The sequence below is a fragment of the Diabrotica undecimpunctata genome, chromosome 6 (genome assembly GCF_040954645.1).
Source record: "Diabrotica undecimpunctata isolate CICGRU chromosome 6, icDiaUnde3, whole genome shotgun sequence".
Lineage (NCBI taxonomy): Eukaryota > Metazoa > Arthropoda > Insecta > Coleoptera > Chrysomelidae > Diabrotica > Diabrotica undecimpunctata.
The window spans coordinates 31,262,522-31,288,468 of NC_092808.1; the positions used below are offsets into that span (position 1 = coordinate 31,262,522).

Consider the following 25,947-nt stretch of genomic DNA (forward strand, 5'->3'; position numbering starts at 1 on the left):
TGAACGCTATATTCGGTAATGTGTACGGCAGATAAAACCGCTTGCGTACTGTTTCATCGTGACTCGTCGCGAACCAAATTGTTGCGGTTTATTTCACGACTTCAAAGGAAGCTCGGCTTTCAGTTTGGACGGCGCTTACTAGACGCAGCGAACATTTTTATTGTGTCATCAAATCGACATTGTGTGAATGACGTGTTCCTTCCTAGAGAGACGTGAGAAAACAGTAAACTGATTATTGTCATGGACGTATAACTAAGATAAAATCTTTATTTATACGTCGATGATTACTGTACATAATTTTATTTTTGTTAAACAAGCAAAAACAGGAACATAAATCAGTACCCAAATTATAAATAAAATGAATCATTTCGCACATGTGTGTTCGTTGTTGGTTTGTCGCTTTCCATGGATCGAGATAAGTATGCGATTAGTACGATGTAGAAAGGTGGGTACACATATGCGAGCCGAACGGTATACGTACAGTACGCGTACAGATCCTTGAAAAATATTCTACATCGTACTAATCGCATACTTATCTCGATCCATGGAAAGCGACAAACCAACAACGAACACACATGTGCGAAATGATTCATTTTATTTATAATTTGGGTACTGATTTATGTTCCTGTTTTTGCTTGTTTAACAAAAATAAAATTATGCACAGTAATCATCGACGTATAAATAAAGATTTTATCTTTATTTATACGTCCATGACAATAATCAGTTTACTGTTTTCTCACGTCTCTCTAGGAAGGAACACGTCATTCACACAATGTCGATTTGATGACACAATAAAAATGTTCGCTGCGTCTAGTAAGCGCCGTCCAAACTGAAAGCCGAGCTTCCTTTGAAGTCGTGAAATAAACCGCAACAATTTGGTTCGCGACGAGTCACGATGAAACAGTACGCAAGCGGTTTTTTCTGCCGTACACATTAACGAATATAGCGTTCACAAACGGTTCGCGAACAGTTCTGCTCGCAAATGTGTACCCGCCTGAATATTATTCAAGGATCTGTACGCGTACTGTACGTATACCGTTCGGCTCGCATATGTGTACCCACCTTAATAATAACACATATTGGAAGTGATAACGGGTTTTTAGAAGGCGATTCTTTAATATTTTCTTTCTTTAATATGAACCGTGATGTTCTTAAAAAATATTTTCAGCAGATGATAGAACTGTTACCAAAAGGTTCGGTTGTAGTAGTAGATAACGCTAATTATCATTCCCGTCAAATTCAACGTCTGTCAAATACTTCTTGGAAGAAACAGGATGTCGTTAAGTGGATAATAGACAGAAACGTTTTGTGTGTGTTTTGTGACAGTGGATGAATTTGTAAAAACACATGATATTAATGTTGTGAGTATTTCTCCCCACCACTGACAACTAAACTATTGAACTGATATGGGCACCAGTTAAAGGATATAATAGGACATAATACGATATTTAAATTAAAACATGTACAAGACAAGCATTCTTAGAAAGTTCCATATTACATGTGGCCAAGAAAAATTGCCAAAATGCGAATGATGTGTTAAAAGAAGAAGAAAAGTGAAATTTGAACAAAATCTTGGTTGTTGATAATACAGTGTCACTGGTAATAATATCAGCAAATAATGACTCATCAAGTGAAGATAGTGACTAAGAAACTTTCACGTTTCCTGATCTTGGACAGTACACTGAATACACTGAATATTATGAAAGTACAGCGAAAATCATTTGGTTAGGTTTTCAATCTGTATAATATGACTAAATAGTTTTAATGTAAAATTTACGATTTTTCGTAAAATTACAAGTGTAAAATATATTGTATATCTACAAAATATTTGTAAATTAGTCCATCTTTGTATTTTCACTATTTTATTGTAAAAACAATTTTTTTATCAATATTTAAGGTTAAACCTCAATTAATTCGTATTTTTACAATTAAAATCCAGTAACTTCAACTCTTACAGTAAAAACCATTATAATTTATATTTACAACCAATATGTTATGAAACTTGTAGCTATCTTCAAAGGTTTTTACATTGTAACACACCAGAATTTTCCCAAAAGTACGTCCGTCAAAATCGAGGGGATTAACATCAGGATCGGCTATTGTTAATAGCCAATCCTTATCACAAGGCAGCTAATAGACTATAGAGGAATAAAGAAACAGTATTTTTATGGTATTTTTGTCCCCGAGGAAGCAAATGCAACATAAACAATTTATATTGGACGGTTCGATGCTTCAGTTGAAGTAGGAAGAGTTACTTTGATTGACCTAATACAAAAATAAATTATTAATAATAGAGCATTCAATTGAAAAGAGTGCATTGAGGAACTGTCTAATAATGAAAGGCCCGATCTTGAACCAGATAAGCATTATTTACTATTCAAGTTATCGTACAGAGACGCAGAGATGTTGGCCATGCAGTTTATGTATTTTATTGACTATGAGAAGGCCTTTGATCGAGAAAACATACTGAAATAATAGCTAATCTTCAGCATGTAGGTATTGATGGTACGGATCTACTTATCATTAAAAATGTTTACTGGCATTATTGATTGGTCGTGGGAAAAATATCTAAATGAAAACTAAACCCAATTAATTTTCTAACCTGGAGAAACTCTAGAAGCTTTATCGAGTCTCCCTCCTTTGCAATATTGTGTGATGAGGCAGGCAGGAACTAATGTCTTAGGACTGTAGCAGACACAAAGAATACAGCCGGATGCTTTGTTTGGCCCCTCAAGGACACTGGAGTTCAAAGTGATGGAGTAGTTGATGATTTATGCCCTGTCGTGGTCGCTAATTTTCTGAGGTGAGCTTTAATCTCAACTCCTGATATATCAGACAACAGTATGAAAAGTGGCCTCAGTCATCCAGAAACTATAAGATGAGGATAAATTTCTGAAAAGTAGTCAGAAAATTCGCGATGAAACTCATCAAGGACCTAAAACGGTCCAACATGCGAGAACGAGCAACTTAAAGGGAAAAAGGTGTAAGTACCTGCCAAAGGGGCTCGATAGCAGGAGCTAAACCTATCCAAAAAACACAAACACGACCCTTTTATCTACAACCTACAAGTACTTATACGAACCTTAGTATAATTGACCGCATAATCACAAATGATCTATGAAAGATATATATCTAAAGACTTAGGTCTTTAGATATATCTTTCTGGAACAAAATTTTAGGAGTTTAAAATCCCTTGAAAGTCCTAAAACTATTTTTCAGGAGGAAATACACGTCCTAGACATGTGCAAACGTACCCACGCGGCACAAGCCGTCGCTTTTCAAGAACAAAAATCTTTTTCTTATGGATAAATTATAAACAAAAGTTGTTTTAGGATAGGGAAGAAATCTCTTAATGAACTGGGAGTATGATTCTAAAACTATTTTCTTGTGACATTTCTGCTACCTACTATATTATTTAATGGGAATTAATTCTCTGAATAAACGTATTTGTAATTGATATTGTGCAATATAGCAAAATTAGGAGCAAAGTTTCCTTTTCTATACCCGGACCAGCTTTACGAACTAACGAGTTACGGTAACTCTGAACCTGGTAGCACAATCAACTACCATCTTACTGTATTAATGCTAAGATTGAAGCAAGCAACAATTTTTGTAACACTATCGCCCGAAACCTAACTTAAATTGTCAGACAATAAGCGTACAGTTCTTAAAAAGTACCAGTTTATGTAAAATGAAAAATAAATAGCAGAACATGTACTTTACAAGTGCATTGCATTGTTCTGCAAACGGTATACATTTCTAGAAGTGTTTCCAGAAATAGTATTTTTAAAAGCAAATCAACTTCCCCAGAGAAAAAGACATTTTCTAAATACCCATACGACTTTACATAATATACAATAATATACAATCTATAATCTTTACAAATTTTCAAATTGGTACACCTTAATTTAAAAACTGTTACAATTAGCAAGATTGCTATCGAAGTAAATCTGTTACGATAATTATTTTTAATAATTGCGGTCAGTTAAGATTAATACTATTACAGGAATTAAACTTAACAGACAATTTAGCCTTTTTTTCTATTTCTACGGCTTCTCGGATAATTCTTGGTTTATACAAGCGGATGGGGGCTATGGTCCTGGAGTTTTCAAAATCAGTTTTGTGACCTGTATGAAGGTGGTGTTGACCTAGAGCTCAAATTGAGTCGGAATTGCGAAAGAAATGGAATGTTCATAAATCCTATTTTGGATTCTACGATTTGTTTGGCCTATATAGGATCGGGGGTAGTCTGCACAAGGAATTTCATACTCCGTGTTTTTCATTTTTAATGCTGTCTTTGCTTGATCGGACAAGAGATGAAAGTTTTTGTTGGGGGGTAAATATTGTCTTTATTCTTCTTGATTTTAGAATTTTGTCGATTTTGTCAGTGTCACCTTTTGTTTTTGGGTTTTCGATAAACAGAGTGATGAAAACCGTGGGATTGGTTTTTCTTTATGATAACGTAGAGAAACGGAATGGATGAATCAGTTTCCACCTCCATCGTGAACTGGATACCTTGGTGTAGTAGCTTTATTATAACGTAAATTTAAATATAGGTAAAGTAATTCTTTTTATTTTAAGCAATAAATATGTGCAAAATGTTATCACTTGGCAGTTATAGGGGATGTAATCAACTCTGGCAAGAAAAGATTATTTTCAAAATAGCTTGTTTGTCACCAAAACCAAAACTGGCTGACTAACGGCAGTAAAAAATGAAAATAAAAACTATGCCTCCAGTTCAACAATTGCAGTGTGACTGGTGAGACAAATGATATCTGACATCCAACTGTTGTATTGAACGCGCAACTTGAAGAAAAGGCCTTCACCGACCACGTTGCAATCATTGAGCTATAGGTTCACATTTATTAATACCAATTTATTTATTTATTTAAAGAAAAGATTAATTGATTTGCAATTTTCAAAAATATATATTTGCAATTTAATTATCGTACGAGATTTACTTCCCAACAAATCCGACAACACTATTATTATATACATTAAAAATTTGAAAGATTCCACATAAAACACGTCTTATTTATTTTCGTTACTAATTTCTGAGGTAGAATTACCCTTTTTAATTTTAAACTTTCCCATCTTTAATAAAAACTGGCCACACTACATCATCAACGTTGCATCGTTATTTTTTAATGTATTTTTTCCATAACTAAACTGCTATCACGCAATCCATCAAAGCAATGCCTACAATTAATTCTTAAGTAATAGGGAATTCGTAAGTATACTGCTTACAATAACTAGAGAATTGATATAACGAATACACGAATGAAGTTGTTACATTAATCATTTAAAACGGTCATATACAAGGTGATCTACTTTTCAACAAAATCAATCATTTTTATGAATTTTGACAATCACTTAAAAACTATGTCTACAACAGGTCGTTGCTTTTGTACACCTTTCCAATAATATAAGGTGTTGAACTTGTTGAACAATTTTCATTTAAGTTATAACTTTTTAAATACCTTATATTATATAAAATAACTTTGTATTCTTGTAACAGGGAGGTGTAGCATAAAAACATGTAGTATAAAATACAGGGTGTTTACGGTAGCGTGTAACGGTACAGTGTTATGGAAGACAGTGTATATTTGTAACTAATTTTAAAGTAATTTCTATTTTAACGGGAATAAGCCATAATTGAAGTTGAAAATAAGTTTATTGACGTTTAAATTTTTTTTGAAACGTCAATACACTTATTTTAAACTTTAATTGTGGCTTATTGCCATTAAAATAGTAATTACTTCAAGGTGTCACAAGAAAATAGCTTCAGAACAATAATAATTTTAAAGTGTAAAACTTACAGCTTCTTCCTATTTTTGTAAACAACTTTTCTTATATCTCCTATGATATGCTCGCAAATTTATTCAGCAAAGAAAAACTATTCTGCTTAAACACATTCTACAAGAAAAAAATGCAGAGTAAATGGACGTGGCACAACCCAGACGACAAAGTAAAAAATGAAATTGACTTTATACTCTCTAACTTCAAAAAACATTGCTAAAGATGTTACTGTATTAAATTCTGTCAACACTGGTAGTGATCATCGATTAGTTAGGGTGTGAATAGAAGTAAATACGAAATTCGATAGAAGAAAATTATTAACACAGGATAAATTACCAAACATAGAAGCCCTTGAAATGAATCAAGAGGAATATCAAAGTGAACTAAAAAAGAGACTAGGACCTCTACCAGTATTCAACACGAAAGATATAAATGAAATAACACAAAAATTAACGAATGCCATAACATCAACTGCAAAAAAGATCTATGGTAAAAATAAAAATCCGAGAAAAACGAAATTGAAACAAACAACACTGGATTTAATGGAAGAAAGAAGAACATCGAAAGAATCACCAGAGTAAAAGGCTATCAACAATAAAGTTAAAAAGAGCATAAGGTCAGACTTGCGAGCCTATCAAACAAAACAAATATTGCAAACCATCGAAAACAGTAGAAACATGAGAGTATTGAAATCAAATTTAACTAAAGGAAAATCAAAGATAACTAAAATCAAAAACCAACAGGGGAATACGGTGACCGAAAAAAACTCAAATAATTAAGAAAATACAAACGTTCTATGAGAATCTGTATACATCTACTATACAGAACCCCGGAACAGACCATAGAACAATTCTAAACGTCTAGCTAACAGTATATCCTAATTTTATTACCATTATTAATCCTATAAAAAAATAAAGCATGTTTACAGTTCACTAAATATGTTTCATTGAAAATGTGTCTTTATACAAAAGCTTTAAGTGAAAAGTATTACTATATGGTAAAATTCAATAAAACTTGTTATGATTTTAAATGTATGTTTTTCCTTGTTACTTTGTAATAAAATTATTTTTATTGCTAATATTTTGGACATTCTGGGAATATTTATAGCACTTTGCTTATATTTGTGACATACCGATGTGAATTTTTCAGTTAAAACTCAAACATATTGTCAGGTCTCTACTAATCAGCTTTCAAATGTAGTTCAAAATTTAGAATCAAATCTAATAGTGAATATTATTTTATGGAGTGAGAGAAATGGCTCACAAGAAGCAAAAAAATATCCAAACACCTCAGCCTAAATAAAATGAGTACCTTTGGCACTGATTTATGTTTATGAGTTACTTGGGTACTGAGGTGTAATATTAGGCGGTAGAATCATAGCACTGGCCCTATTACCTTGCATGCATACCGTAAGACCAAGAAATAGCATACTACCCTGCTATACTGTCATGTTGCTCTAGCAGTGTAAAGCAAGTCTTAGCTATCGTTGAAATGGACATAAAACAAACTTTTAACTAAGGTATTAATTGCCGTATGATCCCATTTAAAATTATTTTACAAAATGGCAACCATTCGTTATTTTTAAAGACTGCCATAAAAGATTATGGACAGTTACCTTAATTTAGTTGCTTTATTTGACCGTTAAAAAAATAAAGTATGGAAATTGTTTAAGTCATGATAGTTTTTGGCATGAAACTCATATTCATGTAGGTGTCATTGAAAGAACGTGAAAATAGCTTTCATACGGTATTATCTGTCGAATGGTCTATTTAAACGCATATAACAAGTGGCACACGCCACTTTTAATGATTAGGTCACTGAAACATCATAAATATTATGAACATATGCTGTTAGTTCAGTTCTTTAGACATAAGTAAAGCTAGCTGTGATGCACAGCACTGAATGAAGAGCAGTTAAAAAGCACAAAATGAAAGTTGTAGGAATGGGAATACTTATATAAATGAATGATGGATGTCAAAATGGATTAATATTCATTAAAGATAGAAGTATCTGGAGATATGTGTAATTAAGCCAAATATAAAAAAGTTAGCTTGGGAATAAAGGCAAAGAGACTGATGATTTTTATTCTGCTTTTTATTTTATTTTTTTATTATTATTTTTTAAAGTCTTACGAACATTTTTTAATCAAATCTCCAATTATTTTTAATACATCCCCTCAATTTAATAATTTGTAGTAATAATTTATACTCCATGAAAAATAAAGGCCCATTAACTAAGACAATTAATATCCTGATATAACGTTTTTGAAAAGTAAAATATTTTGAAAAATAACAAAAATTAATTTGAACATTCATAAACACAAATATTCAGTATACTTACGAAATTCGAAAATTGAACAGTCAGTAACATAGTATTTCAAATTTTGAACTTTTTTTAACATTTTTGTGATAAGCCTTACAAATACACATTCAATAAGTAAAAAAATATACTGCATTACGCTTATTTTTAGTTTTCTTTTTTTTGAGAACAAACCATCATTTTCAAGGAGGACATAACGGCATCAATCATTTCAAAAGTTACCGTGTTAGGCCGAACAGTTTACATGTGTTCATCCAATACCTACTCCATTTCTTTAATAGCAAATTTGTAAATGCAGTTCGGTATTATTTATAACAATGTGATTACCATACCTCCCAGAACTAAGTGGGGCTTTTCATTAGTTAACAGAAAACAAACTGGACGGGGATAGCTAATAGGAAACGTTCTATAGATATGATAGATAGGTCCGAATAAGTTTTAGTCAAATAAGTGTCCACGAAGCAACTAAGGGCATGGCATAAGGCAGCAGATATATTCTTATTGCACCAGGTCTGTAAAACCTAAGAAGACCAAGTACACTAGAAAAACACTCATATGAGTCATCATGTCAGAAGCTAAGAAAACATGAAAAAAGCCTAACAATACTGATTCATAAGAATTAAGCAAAACATGTACATATTCGATTAATTATTTTTTTCAATTAATTGTTGGAGTGGATATATGTGGTCTTATATAATTAATTAATTGAAAAAAAAAATGGCAAAAAATAGACCAGTACACATGGCATTCATAGATTTAAAAAAAGGCATATGACACGGTCTCCAGAAAACAACTATGGAACACGATGAAGGAAATCGGAATAACTTAGGGTTAATAGAAGCCGTAAAAAACCTTTACAACAACAACAAGGTAAGAGTTAAAACCGGCAATAAATACTCCAACGAATTTAAGACCACAAAAGGCTTATTGCAGGGATGCTCTACATCTCCGACACTGTTCAAGATATTCCTCGAACAAATATTAAAACCATGGAAAAGGAAATGTGAAGGGATGGAAATACCAATCCGGGACAACTTCTTGTACACATTAAGCTTTGCAGATGGCCAAGTGATAACGGCTCAAGATGAAGAAGATCTGTGCTATATTCTCCGAAAATTAGAAAAGCAATACACAAAAAATTGACTGGAAATAAATCTAGAAAAGACCGAATATTTAACAACAGAGCAAGAACCAGTGAGAAACTTGGAAATGGACGATAATAGGGAAATTAACGGCACTGACAAATTCAAATATTTAGGATTCATACTCTCAAAAAATGGAACCACCGAGCAAGAGATAACCAGCAGATTAGCACAGACAAGAACATGTATTAAACAAATGAACGGGGTACTGTGGGATAGACAGATTACCAGAAATACAAAGAAGAGATTTTATAACACCTTGCTACGCAGTATAATGATCTATGGAGCAGAGAATTGGGTAATAAATAAACGAAACAGGTCCAAAATCACAGCAACTGAAATGGAGTTCATGAGAAGAAGCTGCAAAGTGACAAAAATGGATCGCATCAGAAATGAGGAGATAAAACGAAGAATGGCAGTAGAACAAGACATACTCAGCTACATCGAAGAAAAACGTTTAATTTGGTATCGACATGTGAGAAGAACAGATCATACAAGGTGAATAGCAAAGATTTCGGATTGGAGTCGAATAGGAAGGAGGAAAAGAGGTAGACCCCGAAGATCCTGGAGGGATAAAGTGGACGAGACCATGGAAAGACGAGACCTTAGAGATGGAGAATGGCAGAACAAAAAGGACTGGAGACGTTGGCTGAAAGAAGGAAGGCGGCGACAGCTGTAAAAATCCTTATATAGGTAGAGATGTACATATTCGTTTCAGTAAATGATCGAATCATTATATATACCAACATCTGAGGCGACAAATTTGAACGTAGAAATAGCAGAGATGAAGCAAAGATCATTTGAAAGAAACGATAGGAAAGTATGAACTAGGCGGAGAAAAAGATCGACGTCAATATAATGATCACTATGTTTTTTTGTGGACAAAAAATTGCTTGAGTGGAGACCACGGACAGACAAGCGAAACCGGGGAAGACCTACAATAGGATGGATAAACGACATCAGAAGAATTGCAACCAATTGGATAGCAGAAGCGCACAACAGATACAGATAAAAATATCTTTAGGAGGCCTATATTTAACAATGGATAAATCAGGACTGATTGATGATGTTCAAACATTATCCGCGAAGAATATTAACATGGACTGCACCCGGGGGAGCTCAATCATCAACGTTGATGCCGACCGAGGGTCACACCACAATATGTAACTAAAAATGTGACTGCTAAAACTTAGTACAAAAAAATAGAAGAATTTAGATTTAAAAACTTAAAAAAACCACCAGGCTTAATAAAACATTGAAGATGAACTGAACGATTGAAGAGATCCTAAACATAATAAAAGGGATGAGAAAAACGGGAGCAACAAATTCAGCACAAAAAAAAAACAAGATCAAAGTGAAATACATATAAGAGATAATATGCAAATACCTTAAAAAACTGCGTTGGTTTCTTATTCTCTTAAAACCTATTTCATGACGCTGTTATGAAACAAGAATTAGGAGACTGATAATATTAAAAAAAGTTATGAAAAGAATCACAAATCAGCAAAGAGACCATGATTTAAAAACAAATATACAAAAAACTAAAGTAATGGTTATTGAAAGAAACAGAAATAAACAACAAGTGGTAAACGTAACAGGGTATGAAGTGGTTTAAAAAAGTAATCAAACTATTTAATTACTTAGTCATCGCCAATTATGTAGGGTACGAAGACGAAATATTAAACCTTGTTCGAGTACTAATTTTTTCTATCGCCACTTACTTTATAGAAATGGTGACGATTAAAAAAATTGATTCGAAACACGTACGGCATTTGACAAGTGGGTCACACTGCACAAATCAATCAAAAACTTAACACCACTACCAGACTTATCCCAACTATTCACGAAAGTGTAGTAAGTACTTTCTCGTCAAAATTCCGGATTCCTACCCATTATTTATTACAATGTTATAATTGAATCAAAACTAACAGACAACTTACTTAATAAAATTATACAAATGAGCGTTTAGTTCCATATACCCTAACGCATAATACAAAAAGACCAAGACAACCAAATATTACAGTTTTATAACATTTATAGATCCACCAGCAATAAGGTGAAAACTTTTTGAAGAAAAAAGTACCACGGTTATAAAAACCAACAATTCTTTGATAAACATGTATAAAAACAAAGATAGAGCTGATAGAAGCGGAATTTCAGAAGTACAGCAACTGAACCAATACACCTAAACATTGCATGAAGTTTTAGTGAACAATTCATTCCATTCAAGCGCCATTTTGTAAAAATATTTTATATAAGATTATATAGTAAATAAAACGTCATTTGAAAACTGCTGTGTCACTCAGTATGTTCCTAGATTTTTCAAAGATTCTGTCGCGCCGTTTAAAAATGGAGAACGTTCAATATTCAATGGAAATAGTGCAAAAAAAGTATGAACTGCCCCTAGTAATTTGGTAGTCTTCAGCTCGCGTGGGAAACGATTGAATAGGTCAATTCATTTTTCCAAATTTACACATTCTGATTTATTAATTTTTTTTTATCGACATTTGTTAAAAATATCATCGACATTTTTATTAAATAACACTTATGGCATGTAGTACATCGTTTCATAAAAGACTTGTGTCACTTCGCGTGAGAATCGCAAAGACATCTAAGAACATACTCAATGACACAAGACACTATTTATAATATCACTTATGGTACATATCCATCCATACATTTTCCATATGTATACATAGGCCAGAAAGGACGAAAATTTAAAAAACGGATAACTGGACATAGAGTGAAGTGCCAACGGAAAAACCACGTATTTGAACAATTTAATTACAAAGAACACAACATGAAAATGTGGGAAGTAAGGATTCAAATAAGATTATATCTTATTTTGAGTATCTTGTTCATATTTTATATCATTGAAACTTTTGAAATGATTGATACAATAAATATCTCAATTTTCAGTTTAAATAGGCCACCTATTCACACAAAACACAAGAGTTGTAAAAAAGTAATGATATGTTTACATGCGGAAACGAAAAGAAAGCAGTGTTGTATTGTATTGTATATTTCTACAATTTCGTTTTATAAAAAAAAGTTTAATATTGAATTCGTTTTAAAACTAACTTACAACAGTTTCATAAAAATACTAAATACATATATTGTTTAAAAAAATGACAAATGAAAGAGTGAGATACTGACAGTCCTCCGGCGAACAAAACATTCCTCTTAACTTTGATGATACTTACAAATACCAAAAAAAAACAAAAATTTATCTTCTTAAACTCTACACTTTGTCACTTACGCAACTTAGAGAACTTGTTTTATAACCGTTTACCTTATTTTTCTTGAACTTCACGCCATCTGTATTTTTTTTTTGTTTTTTTGGAAGAATACCTTGGAAGATACTTAGAATCTTAAATCTGGGTACTTAGTCTTGGTCTTGGCAATTCTCCAAATACTGCATCGCCGTGTACACTTTTGGCGAGAGCTTTGATACTTGCTGCTATATCCAGGTTGTCTTCTTGTGGCTAAAATAAAAAATTTCATATTTTATAACAGAATAAAAAATGAATCAAACTACTACTACAGTCAGTTAAAGACGTTGGTCGTTTATCTTCTGATTTTAAATCGACATATACACTTAAAGTAAGGAATAGTTGTGAGTTACGTCAGGATACACGGACAACTCACTTGATATCCCGATTACTGTCTCTTAAGGTTGATCTTCACCCTCGATTAATTTGTTTCTGATCCTAGAGATGGCTCTACTGCGGCATGCTGCTGTGGTAAATTTTTCAACTTAATTGTAGATTTCTACATGATTACTCTGTAATATTTTCAAACCCTAACACAAATTGCAGTTTTCTATCATTATATCCATTGGCTGAGTTGAAAAGTTGTGTAAACAGTAATTTTATCAAATACGCTATAACTTCTTACTAGTAGACCAAGTAAGCAAAGATATCTTTAACAACATCTTTATGTATAATACTTTACTGCTCTGCTGTGTCAGTCGGAATATAATACACCAAATAAACATTCATATATTATCTAAACAATTTTATCGACAAAAAAATTATGTAGGTACTTTCGGCTATATCTGTGAATATCTTATTACCATTAAAATCATATTATATTACATTTTTGTTGATAGTTAAAAATTAAATATTGATCTGGTATTATGTAATATTTTAGTGGGAAATAACAATAATGTTATGCGAACATGTCTTCCTTTTGGTCTGTTTATTATTATCTATTACTATCTCAGTCTTTATGGATTAATAAATTTTACTATGTCTTCCTCTTCGTTTATATTTCTATTTCTTATTTCATGCTTCATTAGTCTTTTATATTCTCCTTGTTCTGGCTTTATTGGTCTGTTTATTCGTATAATTTTTCTTTTAATAATACTCACTTTTTCTTCATCTTTTTTCGTAAGACACATTACTTCCGCTCCGTATGCTATCATCGGTCTAAGTGCTGCTCTATATATTTTTGTCTTTGTTTTTTTGCTGTTTTTTTTTATTTTTAAGTAGTGGGTGATTATTTGAGAAGAAGTGCTAGAACATCAAGGCAGGAAAGGAAGACCAACGAATCTATAAGAAATAACATGAATGCTACAGAAACGGTCATTGACAGAATAGAAAGAAGAGGTTCAAAATGGTTTGGACACCTATTGAGAATGCCTGACGAACGTTGGCCCCAAAAACTTCACAAATAGAAGCCCCCTGGAAGAAGAAAAAGAGGTTGAACTTGACGCTCATGGAATGAAGGAATTAGAAGAGCATTGGAATCGAAAATTTTGAAGGAGGAGCATACTTTAAACCGACAGGATTGGCGGAGAAAAACGGGAATACGGCGATAGCCGTCTCCAAAATGTATTGTATTTACAAGTTGGATTAATGTCAAACGTCAATAAACCTATTTTAACATTCAATTGTAGCTTATTCCCATTAAAATAGTAATTACTTTAAAATGCCACAAGAAAATAGCTTCAAAAGAATAGATAAGAGAAGGGAGTGTTCCAAAAATGTCGTCAGCCTTACAGTGGCCACCCCACTTTCGGAGTACGGTACGTGCGACAGTCAAATGCACACAAGTAAGGAGGGTTGTTTTAGTTGGTAGGCAGGATAATAGATACCTGAATCTTTGGCATTGCTACCTTTAGTACTTTAAATTAAACTAAAACCCTAATTTTAGGGACTCAAAATGGGGGTAGCATAAAAAAATTTCAAAACTCCCCCTCAGAAAAGTATGGGTACGCCACTGGTTATGCAAGGAACACTATTGTTTAAAAATACTAAAATAATTAATTAAAAACGACTAAATAGGTTTTTAAAACTAAATAGGATTTTTATAAATATATTACTTAGAGAGTGTAAATTTTACGATATCGTACTTTCAAAATATAAGTTGAAGTATCTACTATTCTCTATTTTAACTCTGTAAGTTTCAGCATAACCGGTACAAAATTCAAACCGATAACATTCCTATTAAATTTTGTTATAATCTGCCAAATCTATCGATGATAAATACTACCATTGCTACAGATGGAGCCATCTCTCGACATTACAATTTGAAGGCGGCAGTTCAAGACCTATTTCTTGTTTAACGAGATTTTTCATCTGTTTAGGAAAAAATATTTAACGTTTTCATTGCAAATATTTTCCACTTTTACAGTTTTATATATGTTGCTATTAAAAAAATTTTTGGTTTCTTACCGGTAACTTTATTATAAGCCGAAACATATTATTTTTTCCTATTGGGACAAAACTGTAAATTCAAAAATGTTCAAAAAATTCATAAGTATTTCTTATAACTATATCTTGATGCTGTAAAAAAATTAACAAAATCCTATGTTTGGTTTTCCCGCTCTATACTTGGAAAAAAGTAGTTTTTTTAAGTTTTTTCAAAAACGAAAACATGAAGTTTGCTTTAAAGTTGTCAAAATACTTCTAATATAAATTCTCAAATTTTTTAAATTTGGAGTTTGTCTTTTGGGGGGTGCAGATCAACCTTAACTGATCCACGCCCGTTGATTCGGGTTAACAAAAAGATCTGTATTTTCCTTAAGACTAAAGAAAAAATCGGTCTTAAGAGCTTATGAATTAGAAAAACCCTAAATATTTTGATACACTCTAAAATTCTGTTACACATTTAGATTCGCGACATTTGAAACTGAAAAGTGAAAAATAAAAGTATTAAAATTAACTTACAAGATCGTCAAGGTCTTCTGTAGATGGATTTCTGGCCTGCGATAAAAATGTTGGAATATTCATAGGCAGTGATTTCGCTATACTACCTCTAGAGGGCCTATTTCTTGGCAGATTCGACCTTTCATCTTTAGTATCTGAAATAATATATATTAAACATTAAAAAGTATAGAATGAATTGAAGTCTAAAGTAAATTAAAAGTAGTACAGGCACTGCTGCATCCAAGACCACGAATAAAGCTTTCTGTCATATGCTTTCCCTCCAAAATTACTCCAACGCGAACAAATTCAAAAACAAAGTATTCTCAATATTAACAGATAAAGAAGAAAGCACTATATGGGAAACAGAGGAAAGTGTACAAAGGTGGAAGGCATGTATAGAAGAATTATATTCCAGCAACATAATATCGTAGAAATAGGTTAAGATAGTTTCTGATGACTCCCAATGATGTTGTACATACTGAAGGTGGTCTATTTTAGTAAGGAAATCTGTCGCAAGAATATTACTTAAATGGCAGTTAAATGGAGATAAATAATCTTCATAATTTAATTTTCGACGCGAGGTTTGTTCTATTTTGGTGTATGTCATCACTGTAATTAGAAACGTTGAGACAAGTTTCCAAAACTAAAAGCAGCTTCTTTTTTTTCCAGTAATAATGAGTTAGGTATGTAGTGGTTAGGTGTACAATTTTATTTAATAACAGTTTATCATTAACCGCCACTTTAACTATAAATTTCTTACTTATGAATTCTCTGCGTAATGAAAGTGAAGATTCATTAAGCTCACATTTTATGACTAATATATGTGTACTACGGAGATAACCAGTGCTTTATTTTTTATTCTTTCGATTTTTTGGAGTACAGAGTTTGATGCTAAGTCACAAAATATAGATCCATAATCTAGGATCGATCTCATCAAATTTCTGTATAGTAATATTCAGATGTTTGGATCAGCTCCTCAGTTACTGACACTTACAGTATTGATATTCATTGCGTTTTCCATTCTACGTAATATGCAATCTGTGTGTTGTTTTCAATTTAATTTGGAGTCTAAGAATACGCCAAGAATTTTTATTGAAGTTTTATAATGAATATTATAATTATCAAATTGTAGGTGGTTTGGAGGGGAATATCGTTTTCTGGTGAAAGTAACAATGGTTGATTTACTCTCCGAGATTGTTATATTCTTATCCGTCGCCCATTTTTTAATAATATTCAATGCTGATTTAAGGTAATCATTACATTTATCTATTGACTTATTTTCTACATAGATTGCAACATCATCAGCATACTGTAAGATTTTTATGTGTTGGGGAAGTTTATTTTTTAAGTCAACTGTATACAGTATATATAATAGGGGACTCAAGATGCTACCTTGTGGTAGTCCCAAAGATGTGTACCGGATGTTAGATTTATCTCCATTTAATCTAAGGTGTACTGATCGATTAATATACAAGTTAATGATGTTCCAAGTTACAGTTTCAGGTATTCCTATTTCCATCATTTTCGCATATAGAATGTAGAGCTTAACATTGTCATAAGCCCATTTCACATCCAAAAAGCACTAACTGCTTTCTTATAAGTAAAGGAACTATAAATATCTATCAATAAGTGGCTAAGGCTTTCTTTTGTGGATTTACTTTTTCTAAAAAAAAAAAGAGTTTTTGGTAATGGGTAGTCTTTCCTAACTAAAATTCCAGACGGTTTTTCATATGTTGTAAGTCTCTCATATGTTTTAAGTATACATGAAGCCAGACTTCCTGGTTTTAAGATTGGGAGAATAGTATAAACGGGCCAATCGTCAGGAATCTTTATGCGGCGTGACCAAATTTTATATATATTCAGAAGCGCAGTCTTACCAATTTTTGAAAGATTTGATAGCATCTAGTAATATATTTCATCAGCACCTGGTGCTGAATTTGAATTTTTCTTCAACGAAAAGTAAAATTCAGTGTCAGAAAATGGTTTGATTAAGAAGCGGATTTGTTTTGGATAGTCGTATTGAGCATTAATTTGTAGATCAGGAATTACTAATGCTGCAGACAGTGTAGTGATATTCATCCAAAGAATAAAAAATAATAAATCTCCAGGTCTTGATCAAATCCATGGAGAAATCCTCAAATTGCTATAAGATGACTATTGCAACCGAAACAAAACCTGTTCAACACCATTTACCAGACAGGAAAGTTTCCCGATGATAGGCTTCTCTCTATATTCATACCACTACCAATGAAAAGATCTAACAAAAAATGTGAAGACTACAGAACAGATGAATTTGATGAACCAGATCTTTCTATACATTATATACGATAGAATATATCCAGTCCTTGAACACCAGCTGGACGAATTTCGGTTTGAATTAAGAAATATATTTGGAACTACAAAAGCACTATTCAGTATCTAAGTGTTAATTCAAAGAGCACATAGATATTGATTTATTTGTATGCTTTCTAGACTACGAAAAAGTTTTCGACAAAGTAAACCACAATAAACTTGTCGTATTCTCAGAAAAACATAATGGTTTGAGGATTATATGAAATTTATATATACAACAAAACGGCAATAATTAAAACTGGCTTGAAGAAATAAATTACAGACTAAGAATCTATTTTTTTTTAGCTAGCGATGACCGGTTTCGACTAAAACAGTTTTCTGGTCATCATCAGGTCACCGGTAAAATACAATCTTTAAAATGATTCCGGTACAAGATTTGTTATTAAGATAGCGTGTATACTCATTTATGCTAAAGTTTACATACAAAACTTTAGCATAAATGAGCGTTATGGGAATACATGCTTGGCGAAGGAAGGCGATAGATAGGGACGACTGGAGAGAAATTCTTAAAGAGGCTAGGATCCACGCAGGGTTGTAAAGCCAGAATGATACTGATGATAAAAAGCATCTCGGTAAGGCCGATAACATGAACTGATGAACGAGGACTTAAGCTGATATCGAATTTTCTTAAGGAAAATCATCGAGCCGGATATAAGGAAATATGCAGTTCAGTTTTCCGCATTTTGAAGTACGAATTACAGTAAAGACAAATTTCAGTTTTCAGTTCGTTGGGTTCTTTACTGTTTGACTAGTGAACATACAGTACTGTGCGAATTAGTGGAATCATATGCTGTTTTAATGAAAAACAGTTTATTTAAACAAAATTATATTTTGACAAGATATAAAGGTAAACTTACATCACTTAGTAAGAAATATGTCCCCCTTTTGCTGCCATTACTGCTTTTACCCTTTTGGCATAGATTCTACGAGCTTCCACCGAGACAGTTCCAAGATATCCTTTTATCTCGAAATCAAACCTGAATAACCGCATTTATCATTTTTATTTTTGTAGTACAGTGGATTTTGCGCAGTCTAGCTTTGCAAATGGCCCATAAATTTTCAATGGGGTTGAGGTCTGGCGAATTACCAGGCCAATTTAAAACATTAATCTTCTTATTTTTGAAAACTCCCATCATTTGCTTTGACTTGTGACAGTGACCCTGTTGACGAATCACTCCTCCTTGGCGCTGACATTTTTGGAGTTCTGTGTTCAAGCGCTGTTCCCACATGGATTTGTATTTTTGTCTGTTCATCATGCCTTCGATTGGTACCAAAGATCCAACCCCCATGTATGAAAAACATCCCCAAAACATTTTTTTGACTGGATATTTTACGGTTTGATCAATATGAGATGATGTAAGCTTTTCATTGTCAGATTTCCTGACGAATTTCGACCGCTGTCCATGAACTATAAAGTGAGTTTCATCTGTAAATAGGACTTTTCTACAGTCTTCTACAGTCAATTAGTGTATTTTTTGGCCCACAATAGCATTTGTTTCTTCATTTCTGTTTCTCCAAAAGTCTTTTTCGAACAGTTTCATGAATTACTACACCTGAGCTGCTAGATCTTGTTTGCTCTTCCGAAGTAAAAATATTCCATCTGTTGGTGTTGTTTTCTCTTTCTTCCGCATTTTCCTAACCATTTTAAATCCATTGATCCCGTTTCTCGTTTACGGTTCATAATCTTGCTTACTACCCCCTGACTCACTCCACACGTTCTTGCGATTTCCCTTTGTGACATAGAAGTGTTCTCTTTAATATAACAATGGACGAAATAATACAAGCAGTACGTAAAGGTTATGGTTACAGAATGGGGAACAAAGAAATTAAAATATTATGTTATGCAGACGACGCCGCATTAACGGCCGAGATAGAAGACGAGCTCCAAAGATTAACACACATCTTCAATACAACAGCCAAGAAATATAATATGATAATATCAGCAGAAAAAACCAAATGTATGACAACATCTAAATACCCACTATGATGTAAAATCGAAATTGATGGGAAAATAATAAAGCAGGAAGCAAGGTTTAGATATTTGTGAATAGATATAACTAGTTACGGAGATGTTGAAGAAGAAGTACGGCAACAAAGTTTAAAAGCAAGTAAAGCGGCGGGATCTCTTAATGACACAATTTGGAAGAACAAACACCTAAGACGACACAAAAACAAGAATCTATAAAGCAGTAATTAGACCTATATTAACATACACGGCGGAGACAAGAACTGACTCATCTAAAACGAGACGACTACTAGAAACAACAGAGATGAAAATATTCCCACGAATGTCAGGGAAAAGTCTGTTAGATAGGGAGAGAAGCGAAAACATAAAAACAGCATGCAATATAGAAGATATAAATGGATGGGTGACAAAACGGAAACAGGAGTGGAACAAACACATTAGTAGAATGGCAGAGAATAGGATAGTACGAATAGCACAATTTTGATATAAGTCACCAAATGAACGAAGAAGTACTGGCAGACTAAGAAAAAGATGAAAGGAACAATTTAGGAGGCTAATATTGAAGAAGAAACAGGCTTTAAAGCCTACATACAAAAAGGAAGAAGAAGAAGACATAGAAGTGGGTTCACTTAACGTGATCATCTTTTCACGCTTCCTAAGCATAATATCCATGATGGAATTAAACGAAACAAACTCATTAACTACCGAAAACAACACAAACTTAGTAGGAAACGTCCTAAAACACCTTCAAATAAAAGGCAGAGAAAAGTAAGGGTATGTTTTCAATGCTTGGTCAGTTGTAAATGTGTGGACAGTGTTGCCAACTGTGAATATTGAAAAATGTCACAATGATTATCCATTAATAATCATTAATCCATTAATTCGCACATTACTATACGAAAACACATTTGGACGCTCCTGTTGAAGAAAATATTCACTATTGTAGGTAACGTATTCCTTTATACAATTTTCGCAACAAATGTGGGTTAGATACTTCGAACTGAAGTTGTAATATTTCTGAAACGAGTCGAAAAGTCCGTTTTTCTCACAAGCCAAAAAATTTTGGTGAGTGCAATTAAAAATTAAGTGCTTTAATCACTCTTAAGCCGCTGATTCTGGATTATCACATACGCCTCAATAACGGGAACATTGTGAATTTTCAGACGTCGTTACCGAGTACATTAGACAGCTGAATACTGGCATAGCAGAGGAAACATAAGTGAAAGAAGATCAACAGGAAAGTGAAGCCAGTCTTGATTAAAGAATCTGCGAGAAAGTTTCCTTTATCATCAAACACCATAGAATAAAAGACTATAAAATACTAATAAGCTCTTTGATTCGGAACAACACAGTACAAAAAGAAAACATACTTACACTGCAGAAATATTACACATATCATTTGCATAAAATATTTGACAGAAAAAAATACTGACCATCTTTATCACTTTCGCCAACGTCACTTTCTGAAAGTGAATTTATTCCGTCGCTGCCCTCGAAGTCGAACAATCCTTCTGCATCAAACGATGATATCGTTGTTGCGGGCGTACTTCTTTGTCGTTTGGGGGTATGTCTCAACTAAAACATAAGAAAACAAATAATCAGTATAATGTTCCAATTACTTTAACATAAAACAATATTGTTGTTACGGTTTTCTTACGACGCTATATGGTAAGAAATGTAAAATTCCATTTTTTAAATAGCATATTTGGTTGCAATTTTATACTACCAAGTTTGAAAAATATGTAAAATATTTAAAAATATTTTTAAATTAAAATTTTAAAATGTTACAAAAATTTAAAATTACAGATAATGCAACGCAAAAAATATATGCTACAAGATTGATGTCACCTGCCAATAGACTAAAGTATAAAGACGTAGATAGTATTGAATAAATTAAATTCAGTTTCACTTGAACATTTGAGTGAAATCTGAACCCTGGAGTCAAAATTGCTCAAATCCAAAAATTAAATAAATGTACTTTTATGGTGGGTAAAAACCTTGAAAACGAGTCTTCAGAATAGTAATGTTCAATACCGGGCCAAATCCATATTAACGCTTACAAATTGCCTATAATAATCAGTGTGATGTTCAAATTTAGTCAAATCCTGACAATTTCAGTTTCAATATTGGGCAAGTCCATTTCGACCAATAGTAACTCACGTGACTATACCATTCTGAATCAGTTATCTGGTACTTGTTGTCGATTAACGTCCACGCGGAGGATTTTTTCTAATATTCTGTTGCAAAATTAAGTTATTATTACTGAAATATGGATAATTCGATAGGAAACAACGCCAAACAAAAGTAGAAAAAGTACAAAGCGACAGGAAGATACTAAACGTGTAAAATTGCACAGACAAAGGTAAGAAACTTTCTATCTTACAACTGTATACTAAAAGCAGGGCTGTACTTAAAATTATTTTATACGCGAAACTTCTTGCATTAAAACATTAGACCAATTTAGGGATACACTAAATCAATTTGTTTTTATGTTTTGTTTGATGAGTAATAAAATATACAACAAAAAAATCCCCTTTAAAATAATGTCTACAATAGGTTTGTTCCAACCCGTCACAAATACCGTTCTTGAATGGTAACGAGTATGCTCAGTAACGAAAAATGTGTTACTGCTCATACTCGTAACCATTGAAGAACGGTAATGTAACTAATGGCACGCAAATTAAACAAGTATATACCTATGAGTATCTGGGCCACGAGATTAAATTAGGAAGAGACAAACAACAGAGATAAACATTAGAATAGGACTAACATGGGCAGCTTAATCAGATATTCCCATGTGCTTGAAAAGGAAGGTCTTTGATCAGTGTGTGCTTTCGGTTCTAGAAGTAGCAGAATCACTGACCCTTACCATCTTCTTCTTGATGTGCCTATCCGTTACGAATGTTGACGATCACCATGGCAATCTTTATCTTATCTGCAGCAGCGCGGAAAAGCTGCACAGATGTTGTATTGAACCAGATTCTGAGGTTCTTTAACCTAGATGTTCTTCTTGTTCCTGGACCTCGTTTTCAAAATATTTTTCCTTGCAGGATGACTTGAAGGAGAGCATATCTGGATTCATTTCGCATAATATGTCCGAAGAACTGTAACTTTCGAGATTTGATGGTGGTCAGTACCTCTCGATTCTTATTCATTCTTCTGAGGACCTCCTCATTTGTAGCATAATAAATTTCTTAGTACAAAATTGTCTAAGACGCCTCTGGCCCAAGTATCAATGTTTCGAAGTTTCTCTGTTTACATATTGCGAGGTAAAAGAAAAGAATTCCAAAATATGGATTTATTTATTTGTACCTGTTAGTTTTAAAACTGGAAGTGATTCAAGGTTATTTAACGATATAGTTTTGAAGATGTTTGACGAAGTTCGCTTGCCCCAAAAACTTGATTACGCGGGGAAGGGAAACGGTAGCCGGCCGGTATTAGGTCAGGGCGAATGAATTCAAGTTTTAGGTTGAGAATGGTAACGAAACTATGCAGATGCTTTAGTGAGTTGGTTAAAGAGGATAATCACTATTTCTTTTTCTAAGCATCTAAGAGATTTGTGTCGTGGACAAGAAATTTGAAAAGTAAATAAGATGGTTCCAGTTTTGTAAGAAGCTGTTTCTAGTTTGTGTCCAGTTTTACATGTTCTTATTTTTTTAAGAAGCCCGGTCCAAAGTTTGGTTTCCAGACTTTCAACCTCAAGTTTGTATTATTTGTCCTAAGAAGTCGTCCCAGAGTATCCCTCACAATTTGGAGATGGATTTATTCAGGTAACACCAGAAATCTTAGTGTGTTTAGTGAAATGCAGGTAACTCTTTTTGTTTGAAACTTTTGAAGGAAAATAAACATTAAAATAATAATTGCTTTCATACAATTTAAAATTTTGATATTAAATATTGTAAATCTTAGGGTGTGGCTATGCTGTCATTTTATTTGTTTCAGCTTTAAAATTCAATGTTGACACATGGCAGCTAGCCTTATTATGTTTGTGACATTAGTTTGTTTTGTTTTTAGAAAAAGGTTAACCTTTATAAATGTTTTCATCTAAAAAGATATCTTTTAATTGTAATAATTTATTTCTGCCACAGTTATAGCCCAGTAAGAATGTTTTGAAAGTTTTGTAGCATCTCCCACTTGTAAACAGGGTTTGTAAAGGAATAGGACATAATGTAAGTTTTTTTTCTTTTTTATTATTTTGGTATAGATCCTTGTAACTATTTATATCGTAATTAATTTTGTATTATCTGTATGTGTAACCGTTTGTGTTGAGATAACAATAAATGTTTAATTTATTTCTCTAAATCATTTTTGTTTATTTATCTTAGAAAAGTCTCTTAACCCTTTTTTGTTTCTTTTGTTAGGAAGGAAGAGCCTTTTTTCCTTTATCCAGCAAGACTAGGATTCCTCAAAACGGCGTCCTTATTTTAAATAGCTAGAGGCCTTTCTTGTTCTTTTTGTTTGCCTATTTATCCAGGAGATTCATGTAAGTACCCTCTTTTTGTTTCATTTTTGTAGTTGCCCCAATCCGACCCCTTGCCATTCAACTTATCCACGACCCCAGCTCTCCAAATAAGCCCTGAGTGCCGTTCGCATAAGTATCATTTATTTTGCTTGAGCTACCTCTAACCCAATAGTTTCAGTCCCAATTTTCAATCCCCATGCATGGGTTTCATGCGTGCTCTAATCTCCTGGTTGTTGGTCCATTCTTCATTTATTATGGTGCCGAGGTAGTTGTAGTGCGTCACTCTTTCTACAGGGGATTGGTTGACGTAAAGTTGACCTTACCATAAAAGTATTAAATTATATAACAAGTGGCACATAGAGCAATGAAGAGGTCAATATTGAATATATATGTGTAGTTAAGACAATTACAACGCTGAAATGGAACTGGGCAGGCCACGTTGTCACAGTCAGAGATGGAATGGAAGACCATTTAGAAGGGAGACCTAGACACGATGCTTATCATAATCGAGGACGTACTCCAACAAGCGCATCTAGCACAACTGGATTCAAGGTGTTCCGGAAGCAATGGAATTATTTACGGGAGGCCTATATTCAACAGAGGATGCAAAACGGCTAATGATTATATTAGTAAACAAATTAGATTTTTACAAAAGCTAGTCAGCAACTGAAGAGGAAATAACTACAGTAGAACCCCGATTATCCATGCGCGCTTTATCCGGGCGGTGGATTCTCTGTGCCGCATATTAAATTGATCATCCGTGCGTGGATTATCCGTGGCTAACGGCCAGAGGTTGGTGGCGCCCATGAACGCTGAATAATGCACCGTGTAAACATTCATCGCTGAATAATGCAGCACCGTGTAAACATTCATTTCGGTGAATCCCCAAGTTTTCTCGTATTTTCGTCAACTGCTGACCGGTTCGTTAGTTGAACGTAAACAGGCGCACAAAATGCAGCGTACGGGTGCTAATGAAAAGCGTAAACGCAATGTTTTAACTATTGAGCAAAAAATAGAAATTTTGAAACAATTTGAAAATAAAATAAGTGTTGCTATGTTAGCTAAAACATATAATATTGGGAAACAAACAATTCGTGACATTATGAAGAAAAAATCCGAATTACAGAGCTTTGTAGCTAAAGCGGACAGTGCAAAAGCAATTTCTGACAGGAAATCTCTAAAAAGGTCTACGTTTCGAGAACTTGATGATGCTATGACCAAGTGATTCTTGCAGAAAAGTCAATGGGGGTTCCAATATCAGGACCTATGTGTGCTAGGCAAGCTGAAAAGTTTCACGAGCAGTTGAAAATTAAAGGCACCTTCTCGGCATCTTCTGATTGGCTTTACAGATTTAAAAAACGTCATGGAATACGAGAATTAGCTGTTCAAGGGGAGAAATTAAGTGCTGATGATGTAGCTATGGTAGAATTTTGCTACGATTTTGAAAATCTCATAACGGAGCACGACCTAAAACCTGAGCAAGTGTATAATGCAGACGAAACTGGGCATTATTGGAAAGCAATGCCGAGAAAAACCCTTGTTGCAGGCTCAGAAACTAGTGCACCAGGTTAGCTTTAATTCTTTTTACGTATAAAGTATTTTTCAAAATAATTTTTTTAGGTTTCAAATCAAGCAAAGACCGTATAACAGTTTTATACTGTGCTAATGCCTCAGGAACCCATAAGCTTAGGTTAGCCGTCATTGGAAAATCCAAAAATCCGAGGGCTTCTAAAAATATAAAAACACTGCCCGTTG

General features: G+C 33.3%; 1 protein-coding gene across 1 annotated transcript in view; it reads right to left on the reverse strand.

The window, feature by feature from the left end:
- Window positions 1-4,332: 4,332 nt before the first annotated feature.
- PRAS40 (Proline-rich Akt substrate 40 kDa) overlaps window positions 4,333-25,947 on the reverse strand; it is an 85,142-nt gene continuing 63,527 nt past the window's right edge. The window contains exons 6-8 of the mRNA XM_072534557.1: window positions 21,164-21,305; window positions 15,434-15,567; window positions 4,333-12,745 (exon numbers count right to left, since the gene is read on the reverse strand). Of these exons, the coding sequence (XP_072390658.1) occupies window positions 12,632-12,745; window positions 15,434-15,567; window positions 21,164-21,305 (390 nt within the window). The 3' untranslated portion in view covers window positions 4,333-12,631. The remainder of the gene's footprint in view (window positions 12,746-15,433; window positions 15,568-21,163; window positions 21,306-25,947) is intronic.